This window comes from Natrix helvetica (genome assembly GCF_964273705.1).
Source record: "Natrix helvetica genome assembly, chromosome: 4".
Lineage (NCBI taxonomy): Eukaryota > Metazoa > Chordata > Lepidosauria > Squamata > Natricidae > Natrix > Natrix helvetica.
Genome location: NC_138550.1, coordinates 72,576,948 through 72,589,617, shown reverse-complemented (window position 1 = coordinate 72,589,617; position 12,670 = coordinate 72,576,948). Strand labels below are relative to the sequence as shown.

The 12,670-nt window shown below is 40.3% G+C and overlaps 1 protein-coding gene across 12 annotated transcripts in view; it reads left to right on the top strand.

Annotated features, from left to right (window-relative positions):
• Nucleotides 1-12,670, top strand: part of CXXC5 (CXXC finger protein 5) — a 134,284-nt gene that overhangs the window by 99,206 nt on the left and 22,408 nt on the right. For all 12 annotated transcript variants that reach the window (XR_014175157.1, XM_081950082.1, XM_081950085.1 and 9 more), the window contains exon 3: nucleotides 2,285-3,248. Coding sequence is in view for 11 of the 12 variants with exons in the window: in XM_081950082.1 (XP_081806208.1) it covers nucleotides 2,469-3,248 (780 nt within the window). In the remaining variant the exon portion in view is untranslated. The remainder of the gene's footprint in view (nucleotides 1-2,284; nucleotides 3,249-12,670) is intronic.

Here is a 12,670-nt window from a genome sequence, read left to right as displayed (position 1 = left end):
AATGTAGTGTGATGGATTTGTGTGTGTGTGTGTGTGTGTGTGTGTGTGTGTGTATATATATATATATATATATATATATATATATATATATATATATATATATATATATATATATATATATATATATATATATATATATATATATATATATATATATATATATATATATATATATATATATATATATATATATATATATATATATATATATATATATATATATATATATATATATATATATACTCTAAAATAAAATTGGTCAAAATGACTAGGGCTATGTGTTATTATAAATGAGGCATATGAAATCAAATATTGCACCTGTGCAATTTTTTTCATAATTCCATTGTTTTGTTTTGAAAAAGAAAATAATCATTGCACACAAAGACCATCTTCAACAAATGTGTCGTTATTACATCTGATGCAACATTGGCCCAAATCCTTTTTAAAAAAAAATATACATATTTCATGTATATACAACATTTTTTCCACATAGAAAATCTTTTCATTTGCTTGTTCTATAGGCTAGATTTCATTTCTTATCCATTTTTTTTGAAATAATGTATCTCAACTATCAGTGCATACAGTGGTATGGATATGGTGATGATACACTAATATGAGTAAGAAAACTTATTGGAAAACTGACATCTCTATTTTTCACTTTTGGATTTGTGACTATTCCTTTTCACAATGTGACAGTGTCACAGTTAAAGAAAGTGAAAAGTTCTTTTCTCTATGTTACTGTGGTTGACAGTGAGACTCTGCCATTGTGCCTTGGCTATGAGATTTCCTGTTACAGAATATTTATACTTTACTTTCAATCCCATTCAAAAATTCAGCAAACCTTTTACTGTTTACAAATGCTTCAGGGCCCTCTGAAGAGAAATTAAAGAAAGCGGGCCTTATCAATGAGTCAAATGACTGAATTTTACCTTTGAAATTGCATTATCTCAGTTATCACTTCAGACTGGAATACCAATTTGTCAAGTAGCTAGAAAGATAAATTAAGTTTCGAGATACTTTTTGCATAGTTTTTATTTGTGACTTCATAGTATGGGTTATTTGCATATAATAGAAATAAAGCTGACTCAGAATGAGATCTAAGATGTATTGAAGTTTTCACTGGGTTAGTTGGCCTTTTTTACTTTAACCTTTGCTGAATTCTTTTCCCATTATTATAGCCTCTGAAAAGATCTCTTTAGTCTTGCATCCTTCTTGCAAACTTATTGCTGCCTTTCATGTGAATGAATGTCTTAACTGCAAGTCTGATTTCCTATTCAAAGACATAAACTGGACATTATGAAAATCTGAAACATTGTTGCATATTTTCTCCTTCATAGATTCAATGCTGCAGCCTGAAAGCTTTGAGGTTTCACACACTTTTGTTTGAGAGTGAAAAACGTTTTTTGTGACATTTATATTTAGAAGTAGAGAATATCTATGTTATTAGGAACTTTTACATACATTGAGCTTTCATTCATTCTGGCATATTATTTAAGTACCTTAAGATTACATTCTTGCCAACTATACATTTTCATTCTAGCTTTGTTTTTTTGAATAAATAAGATATCTCATTCCTCTTACCATAGAACAACATGTCTAATGCAGTAAGAGTAATTGTTCAACTAACTTGTCTACTCATAACAGCTCTCAGGCAGGAGTTTTTCCCAGACCTATGTAGAAATGCTGGAATTGGATTTGCACACAGATTCTTTTCTTCTCAGGTATAAAAATTATTTATCATTTAAAAATAAATGGGCAATAATAAATAGCAAATTAACAATTGCTGTTTAATTCAGCACTTGTTTCCCAATTTAGAATTTATGTTTTTAATAATAGAAGCTGACTTCTTCCTAAATTAATATGAAATGGCTGATTCATAACTATCCTGCTCGGTCACATACAGTAAAGGACAACGCCTGTAGGAGAAATGGTCTTCTGAGTACCCTTAAAGGAAGGAAAGATGTAGAGCCAAGAAGTTTGCAAATAAAGAATTGAATTACTTTCTTGTTACTCATGTATTGTACTGTTGCAGTCTGCTACCTATATTTACAAGAAATGTCAGATCACAGGGTAAGTCATCCAATGAAGGTCTGTAAAATCTAGGTTAATGATACAAATCACATGGAAATATCTGCTCTGACTATGTGATGCATCCTGACTTTATTATAAGGGAAATTTTAAGTGAACACTAATACAGAAGCTACTTGTTTTAGCAGTTTCTAACTTTTAGCAGTTTGCTAACGTCTCTCCTCTCTGTTCTCTGTTTTTTCCCCTTTACTTTCAGAGCTACATGTGATATATGAAACCTGCAGGAGATGTTGTAATGACTGTGAAATTACACTGAGGACAGATCTTGCTTCTTCCATTTTTTGTGATTACTGCTCTTACTATTGTGATTGATTATTTTCTACAGTAAGTGAGCTGGTTGCTTTGTCTGGTCCTTTTGTTTAAAAAAGCGAGAAAGAAAGATGTCTGATCCTGATGCCCATCAAGATGCTGGTATCAAGCCAGGCTTGTTGGAAAAAAGCAACAATTCTGGTGATTCTCAGCCCTCAATCAATTTGGAAAGAAGGAACAAAAGTGGGATAATTAGTGAACCTTTGAACAAAAGTCTTAAGAAGTCTCGACCACTCTCCCATTACTCTGCTTTTGGTAGCAGCAGCTCATTAAGTGAACATTCAGAGAAATGTGTCCCTATGGCCAACAGCAGTGAGGCAATCATGGAAAAAAGCAATTCTACCTCAAAGCACAAAACCATCTCTGACATGTTGAGCAAATCAGATATTTCTTTGGAAGGACAGAACATCTTGCAACAGTTTGCTCAGTCTACAGAGTTGCTCAAAAGAGTAGTCCAGGAGCACATCCCCCTGCCTAATGACCATGGGACGGGCATCTCAGACATAGAAGCTGTCTCGACTGCTGAAACAATGAACAACCCATCTGATTTTCCTTACCTGGGGGCTTTTCCCATCAACCCTGGCCTTTTCATTATGACTCCTGCTGGTGTATTTTTGGCAGAAAGTGCACTCCATATGGCTGGCTTAGCAGAGTACCCAATGCAGAATGAATTGGCATCTGCGATCAATTCAGGGAAAAAGAAACGAAAACGATGTGGCATGTGTCCTCCTTGCAGAAGACGAATAAACTGTGAGCAGTGCAGCAGTTGTAGGAACCGTAAAACTGGACATCAGATTTGCAAATTCCGAAAATGTGAAGAACTTAAAAAGAAGCCTTCTACTGCACTGGAGGTAATTGCCTTTGCTGACACAGCTTAATAATTCCCTCTCAACTGTCCTTTGTGGAATCAAATGAGGACTGGATGTGGAAATGACAGAAGTTTGAATCCATTAATGATTTATACCTTTATATGTTATATAGCCCAGGCTTTTCACAGATAAAGACAGACATAGTTAATAATAATATTTAAAAGAGAGGGTGTTTTGCATTAGTTTCCTTCATGAGATACAATGAGCTAGACCCTTATAGCAAGTTAAGAAAGCTGTTGTGGCAGTCATGGACTCTTTCATCCCAGACTGCATGCATGGGTTCAGATTTTCTGAGTATTTTTCCAAGCAAAGATAAGTGGAAGAAATTCCTGTACATTAAAGAAAGAGGATCTATTGTGTCGTCCCAGGATACATTTCTTGTTTAATACTATAGTGCTTTTGAGGGTTCACAATATTTTTACATGTGTTATTTTGATTTAAATATTTTGGCAATGGTGTAAGATAAGCTTATATTAGAAGAAGGGCCAAGGGAAGAAGAAGGTATAGGTATAGCTTATTATTTTTACAGCTGGAGGGATACGGGTAGCCCTTGACTTATGACAACAATTGAGCCCAAAATTTATGTTGCTAAGCAAGACAGTTAAGTGTGTTTTGCTCTTTCTTGCCATAATTATTAAATGAATCATTACAGTTGTTATGTTAACAACATGGCTAAGTGAATTTGGCTTTGCCATTGATTTTGTTTGTCAGATGGTTGCTAAATGTGACCACATGACCCCGGGATACTGTCATAAATATGAGTCGGTTGTCAAGCATCCACATTTTGGTCATGTGGTCATTGTGATGCTGTTAATGGTTGTAAGTGTGAAAAACGGTCATAAATCACTTTTTTCAGTGCCATTGACACTAAAGAAATTATTGTAAGTCAAAGACTATCTCTATTTGCATTTAGAGTTTGTAGCTTAGGTGGTGCAACTGTGTATTCATGCTTCTTTGAGCTAGAAGTGAAGATGTAGGGTTTTTACCCTCTGCATGGAAGTCACTAAGAAATGCAAATGTTTACCACCTTGTACCGTTAATGAGGACGTTGTTAATATGCATGCCTCTTTCACGATGTGATCATCTATTAATCCATACTAGTTTCAAACTAATGAAGCTTGATATAGCATAATGTTATGTTATCAAAGAATCAGAGCTGGGCCACTTAACTTCCTACTTCCCTCCCTTGGTTGTATTGCGGCATAGTACTCTGTACTTAGCCCAGTACTGCTTTTGATTACATCTCTTCAAGGTCCCAAAGGTCTTGATTTACCCAGCTATACAAGATTCTTATAACATGGAAACATAAGGAGCACATATGTCTATATTCTAGAATACTATATTCCTAAACTCTTTGGAAAATATCCTGTTCCTAGGAAGTTAACTTGTTATAAAGATTACATTCATTCTTTCATTTTATTTCAACAAATCTAGGATAGTGTCAGTTTTCTCTCAGATGTTTATCTGTCTGAACTTTATCCAGTAGTTGACAGTCTTGAAAGTCCATGCCCGGAACCTTTATTAAACTTTTCATGTCAATAGAATTTGATTTAGTAAAGCTTATTGATATTTGACTAAGCATAGAGCTCTAAATCTTTGTAATTTGAAAGAATGGGTGCTTAAATATAGTAAACATGAGCTCTCAAATGAAAGAATAAAGATTAGGCAATAAGGATTAGGATTATAATTGAGATATAAGCACAGCAAAATAAAGACATAAATAATTTCATCATGTGAAAAAAATCCAGTAATATTTAGATTTAACTTTGCTAATCTGCAAGCAAAGAAAATGTGTATATACTGGTTCATTTCTCAAGCTGCATTAATGACTTAAAAGATCAATTTATTTGAATTTGGGGAGTGACCTTAATTAAACAGTTTACTCCCATTTTACTTAAAAATGTACATAAATAAATTTTGATAGGCAATAACATTGGGGCTTCTTCAGTATAGTTGCAAAAAGGTAAGACAAGGGCAAATCACTTCCATGCTATTATGAAGAAAATTGCATGGATATTGTTAGATTCGGGCAACGAGAGAACAGACTCCGGACAAGTAGTGACTTAACAGCTCTTTATTAGTAGTAGTAGTGATCCAGCTTAGTGTGTGGTCTGAGAGTTCCCCTTTTATAGGGATCAGGTACACCTCTCGTCCAATCAGAACGATCCCTTGTTCCCGCCCTAGCGGCGGCCCTGAGTGGAGACTTACAGCGATATATGCTAATATCTAACACCCCTCCCTTCTTAGACGGAGTGTTCCAGTTAGTAACAAAGTCCTTTAAATATGTCGGTTTCTGTCTTACACGGGTGGATCGTCGGAGTTCGGGTTGAGTTGGAGTGGGCGTGAGATCAGCTTGCTCTGCTTGTTCCGTTCCGCAGTCAGGAGGTGGAAGGCTTTCCTCGCTCGGATGCTGTTCCGATTCGTCGTTGATCTCCGGTTCCACTCTAGGCTCCGGGGTGCTGTAGTCTTCTGTGTTCGGGCTCTCGAGTTGCTGACTTTCCGACGGAATATAGTCCTCGTTAGCCGATCGCAGGTTTGAGTGCGCCAGGCGGCCCCGGAGATGGTCTATGTGCCTTTTCCAATGTCTACCGTTCTCTAGTTCCAGCAAGTATGATCGTGGACCCGTGATACCAATTACCCTTGCCGGCATCCACAGTGTTCCCCCTGCATAGTTGTGGGCGTATACTGAATCCCCTATGCTAAAACTCCGAATTTTGCTTGTAGAGTCTGGGGGTGATGTGGCAGAGTAATTAGGGTGAAGTCGGTCCAGGTGAGACTGTAGACGGCGGCCCATGAGGAGTTCAGCGGGGCTCCTACCCGTCGTGGCGCTAGGGGTAATATGCTGGATTAGTAGGTAATGGTCAATTCGTGTTTGCCAATCACCTGGGCCCATCCTAGCAAGGGCCTCTTTTGCAGCTCGCACCATTCTTTCCGCCTGTCCGTTCGAGGCCGGGTGGAATGGCGCGACAAGGGCATGCCGAATTCCCTGACTTGCTAGGTATGTTTCGAATTGCATGGCCGTGAATTGGGGCCCGTTATCTGAGACCAGGAGGTCGGGCAGGCCATGAGTGGCGAAAAGTCGCCGTAGTACCTTAATGACTGCCTCTGCCGTGATTGAAGTCATTAGGACTACTTCCAACCATTTGGAGTATGCATCCACAACTATTAGAAACGTTTGCCCTTGGACTGGTCCTGCGAAATCAATGTGTATTCATGACCAGGGTGCTTTCGGTTTGTCCCATTCTGTGGCGGGCGCTTCAGGGGGTGCTGGTCTAGACTCTTGGCATGGATCACAAGTGGCTACCCATTCCTCTATCTCTTTATCCATGTTTGGCCACCAAACGTAACTCCGAGCTAACGCCTTCATCCTTACGATCCCCGGATGCCCAACATGTAATGCCTCTAAAACATTTCTCCGCAACGCGTATGGAACAACAACTCGATCCCCCCATAATAAACAACCTTGTAAAACCGACAGTTCATCGCGTTTTGACCAAAACAGTTTGAATTCGGGTCCCACATTCCCTTTGGCCACCCCCTCCATACCCAAGTTTGTACTTGTCTGATGACATTGTCCTTAGCCGAAAATCTGGCAACGTCCAAAGAAGAAACTGGTCCTGAGTCCAAACAGTCAATCAACAAAACCGGTATCTCGGGAGTGGGGTCTGTTAATAGTTCTGGAAGTGGGCAACGGCTGAGTGCGTCTGCGTGACCTAGTGTGGAACCCGGTCGATGTATCAGTTTGTAGGAATATGCAGCCAGGAAAACAGTCCACCTGGTCATGCGTGGGGAGAGTGAGACTGGTGTGGGGCGGTTTCCCACTAAAAGACCAAGCAGAGGTTTGTGGTCTGTGATGAGTTCAAAATCGTGGCCATAGAGATACTCGTGGAAACGTTTGACTCCTGCCACAGCGGCTAACGCTTCCCTGTCCATCTGGCTGTAGTTCCTTTCAGCCGATGATAAAGTCCTTGAGTAGAACGCTATGGGCGCCTCGTTTCCGTTTGGCATTCTGTGGCTGAGAAGTGCGCCGACGCCGAAAGGTGATGCATCGCAGGTCAATATCAGTGGTAGTGTTTGGCTGTATTGGCTGAGTAACGAGTCGGTTGTGAGCAGGCGCTTGACTGCGGCGAAGGCTGCTGCCTCGGTGTGTCCCCATGTCCATTTCGCGTTCTTGGCGAGGAGTCGGTGTAGCGGCTCAGCGACGGTAGCTTTCTGTCTTAGAAAAACGCTGTAGAAGTTAAGAAGCCTGAGGAATGCCTGCAACTCGGTCTGATTTCGTGGTGTGGGGGCGTCCTGGATCGCCTTAATTTTCTTCGATGTTGGGTGTATACCCAACAGAATTCCTGGGATTCTATACCCCAGGAATTCTACGCTAGGCACATTAATTTGACATTTTTCTTTTTTAAGGCGGAGACCCTTTTCTCTGATTCTGGCCAAAACAGTTCTAACACGTTTTAGTAGTTGCTCCTCGTTTGCAGCTGACACCAAGATGTCATCAAAATAGGGGACGACTCCTGGTATCCCCTGTAAAAGCCGTTCCATGACGCTTTGGAATAGACCCGGAGCGATGCTTACGCCGAATTGTAACCGGTTGCATTTGAAAGCACCCCTGTGTGTCACTATAGTTTGGGCCTCCACTGTGGCGCTATCCACAGGCAACTGCTGATAAGCTTGTGCCATGTCTAATTTTGCAAATATTTTTCCTGGCCCCAACGAGTGCAATAGGTGCTGGACTATGGGCACAGGATACGCGCTCTGTTGTAGGGCGACATTAATTGTGCATTTATAGTCCGCCCAGATGCGGACTGACCCATCTGGTTTAACTGGGGTCACGATGGGGGTTTCCCAGCGCGCGTGATCCACCGGTTCAAGGATCCCCTGTTCTACGAGCTTATCAATCTCTCTATCAATCTTGGGACGGAGCGCAAAAGGCACTCTTCTAGGTTTGAGTCGGATTGGCGCCACGTTGGGGTCTAGATTGAATGATATTGGTTTACCCACATACTTACCCAGACCAGGGCTGAACACGTCTGGTAGTATGCCCTCTCAGCTCTTTGTGTGTATTCTCTCTCGGCAAACTCCCTTTGATTTCTCTCTGGGCGCCCTTTGTTTTTTCGCCAAGCCCCTGGGTTGGGCTTCTGTTGGCGGTACATCAGAGGCTATCGTTGTGAGGCAGGGACTTCGCTCTGGCACACTCGTGCGATGTGCCCCAGTTTGTCGCAATGGGAGCAAACAACGTTCCTGAAACAACAGGTAGACCGGGGGTGGTTCCCTCCGCAACTTGCACATGGTGGCAAACGGAATTTGGGTTTACCCACCGGTCTTGTGGGACTGCTCCGCATACGATGGCTGTCTTCGAACTCGCTGTCCTCGACCTCTTGATCGGTGTCCTCATAGTGTACTCTGGTGTGTCTGGTTCCGGTCTGGATTGCGCTGTATCCGCGTTGTATGGTCTCGGATGATCTGTCCGCTGATTCGGAAGCTCTTGCCTCATCGAGTGCAATCTGTAGGCTTAAATTGGGTGTGGCCAACAACCGTTTTTGTAGAGAAATGTCTCTCAACCCGCATATGAGTCGCGCCAGGATTTGCTCGTCCAGATCCCTGAACTCGCAATGCGTTGCCGCTTTTCGGAGCGCTGCAACATATTGGTTGATTGATTCTCCCGCCTTCTGGTTCCTCGTGTTGAATTCCTGGCGGCGAACGTGGCGGGAAGGTTTTGGCGCGTAATGTGTTTGTAATGTCTGTTGTAGCGCCGCCCATGATACCGCCTGTATGGGTGTTGGTTCTGAGAGATCTCTGGCCGTTTCGAAAACTTCTCGGCTGCAGTAGCTCAGGAATATGTTTTTCTTTCGAGAGTCCGGTACTCCTGCGTAGTCGTTCGCCTCGAGAAAACACTCGAACCGTAGCATGTAGGATTCCCAATGATCGGCGATTGGGTCGAATGGAGCTGGAGGAGTGTGCATCGCCATCTTGTCTGCGTTTGAATTTGCCGTGCTGAGATGGCTGCCGGAATTTCCGCCGAATTCCTAGGCTGGATCGAATCCTTGGATTCTGGAGGTAGCTTCTTCGTCCTATCTGTCTCTCGATCCCACCTTCGTCGCCAGTGTTAGATTCGGGCAACGACAGAACAGACTCCGGACAAGTAGTGACTTAACAGCTCTTTATTAGTAGTAGTAGTGATCCAGCTTAGTGTGTGGTCTGAGAGTTCCCCTTTTATAGGGATCAGGTACACCTCTCGTCCAATCAGAACGATCCCTTGTTCCCGCCCTAGCGGCGGACCTGAGTGGAGACTTACAGCGATATATGCTAATATCTAACAGATATGATCAGCAATTCATCAGGAGTTGAACTTGATTCAAATGAGTTGTTTCAAGAAAGCAAATTAGAATGCATGCACCAAAGCCAGGCCATGATGGTGAACCTTCTGCAAGAAAAAAAAATCAGGTGCAGTTTAGAGGTTGGATAATGCCAATTTTGAATAGAGAAGAGAAAACAAAAGCAACCCCCCCACCCCAGTGATTATTTCTCTAAACTAAATTTCACCAATTGTGGCTACTTTTCCATAAAAGAAGTGAACATCAGTATTCTCATGTGACATGCAGTTTTGTTAAATCTGTTGCATATAAATGATGCAGGTTTGATTTATTATTTGGGTCATCGCTGATTCCTGAATTACAGAATTGTCAGTTTGCATCCAAAGCCTGTACATTCTAGCCTATTATATTATGCGGAGAGGTGCCAAAATTTAAACCCTGATTTTATTTGGCTCTACAGGATGGATAGCAGTCTTCTGGAATTCTTTTGCTGTGGAGGTCATTAACTAATAATAAATCTACTTACTGGAATGTGGTGTCCTTGGAAGTTTGGTCCTTCAGTTTCTTGCCTAGCTGACTGGAAGCCATTTGATAGGCAGTATGTTAAAATGCAGCCTCGATAAGATAGAAATACTATGAGAGGGAGATAGGTTGTCTCCCTAAGTGAATGATATTCAATCTGGAATTGACTTTCTCTGAAATGTCAGTTATGCTGTTTGGGACTACTGTATTTACCTCCTCCATGCCACATGCCTTTATATTTGATTGTACGTCGCTCCGAGTCCCTTCGCGGAGAGGGCGTGACTGATAAATTGAAATAAATAAATAAATAAATAAATAAATAAATAAATAAATAAATAAATAAATAAATGTACAAATAATCTTGTCTGGATTCAGGTATAATACTTTATTCACTCAGATTACTCCTATTGTTCTAATTAGAGTTATTTTTTGAAAATAGCCTAGTAATCCAGAATTGTACTTCTACTGTACTAATTAGGATAGGTCGACAGAATATTAAGGTATCAGCTATATTGGGTTCTAAACCATTTCTAAACCAAACTCAGGGTTCCATTGCTGTCCTTTTAAACCTTTAAACCTTTCTCCATCTGAGGCCAGCCATCTGTTTTCCATCTAGGACAGCGGCCCCCTACCTTTTAGAGTGCCAGGGACTGGTTCTGTGGAGGGCGGTTTTTCCATGGACCGGTGGTGGGGGTAGTTTTCCATACTGCCTGGATATCGCATGTACTCAGATGGGGCTTTGCTCACTTGTGACAGTCCGTGGTCTACGTGTTGTGGACTCCTGAGTTAGGAAACATCGCAGTGCCCTTCTTGTACTAGGCTAAGATATTTCTCTTCTAGGCATTTTAGAATTTGATAAAATCCAGAATGCATGTGTCTTTATTCTATTAGCATTGTGACATTTATTTACTATCCAAGCAATTTAGTTTTACTATTTTATCATTTTCATTTCTTCAGACAGTATTAAAATTTATTAAGAGAAATATCATCATTGGTGGATTAAAACATATTAGTGTTTGAAAGACAGTCATGCAAACAAAGAATCAGAGTAGTTCTCTGGGTCCAGAAAGAAAAGGCTATAATGAATGGATGAAATTGAAAGAAGCACTAAGAATCTTCTAACTGGTGAGGATTGTTTTGTTTTGGAGATCCTAGTTAAATTGGAGATACCTCAGCAGAGTCTGGGCAGCAAACAATTGTGTATTTTATAGTAATGTGTTGCATTGCAGTTCCTGCTTTGGATAAAAAAAAATGGAATGGCTTTATTTCCAAAATAACTTCTAACACAATTGCATGATTTTATACTTTTAATAGCAAAGAACAATATTCACATTTAGATCCAGGAGTAAGAAATAATGTAGACCACCTTCCCCAACCTGGTACACTCTGGATACATTGGAATCATCACTTCCATAATTAATGAGAATCACAGAAATTGTAGGATAGCACTTCTGCTATCGCTCCTGGTGAGCTCCAAAGTCTAGAAAGCTGCTGTTACCTCCCAAGAATAATATGATTTGTCCACAGAATTCATCATATATAAATTGAATATATATCAATTATATAGAAATATTACATTTGAAAGAAGTAGAACATATAGAAATAGTACTTCAGGATAACAGTATGCACACAGGAAACTCATAGATAGATATTTTCTTCTTTTTTATTTGCATCCTGCCTATATTATTTTTGCAAATTAAAACATCATCCTTTTCCTGTTTTCAACACAACAACAATCCTGTGAGGTGGGCTGTACTGAAAGAGTGAATGGCTGAAAGTTACTCAGCTGGCTTTTATGATTAAAGCGGAAATAGAACATACAATCTCCTGCTTTCTAGCCATTGCCTTAACTGCTAGACCCAAACTGGCTTTATTAACATGTCACACTTTACTTCTATAAACTAGGAGATGGAAGGTGATCTGTGCATGGTTGTTTGTTTGAATAGACAGGCTATCTTTATAATATCGATGAAATCTAGCCTAATAATCTGTATATAGCTGGAGATTTTTGAGGCTCCTAAACATCTCCTAAAGAGAGGACAGTGCTTCTTCTCTCTCCTAGTCCCTTCAGAATCTTTCATGCCTTCTCAAGGGAAACTTAGAACTGTTGCTGAAGTACCAGTGGGTTTTTGTAGGCATTCTTTTCCTTGTAGTTCCTTCTACTTTTTTGTAAGAATGGGAAACGAATCACCAGGATAATGAAGAATGAAGACAACAATAGGCAACATGGAAGCTAGCTTTTTGCTTTGTATGAAAGTATAATAATATGGCAAACAGGTTTCACCACATGAATTTGCAAATGTGCTTCAAAAATATTTCTTGTGGATTATGGTGTCGATAACATTGGGGTGAAAAGGAAAGTGTCAATAGGAAAACCAGATGGATATTCCTATATTTATCAAACCAGATAAAAGAGAGAATCATAATGTAGTCTCTTAAGGACCTAGCCCATAATCTTACCTTTTATCATGAAGATGAGTCTTCCTATGGAGTTATAACTCAGTAGAAAAATTACCTACAAAGCCTTGAGTTTGACTGTGGGCTCCTAGAGATAAAGATTGAAAAGAA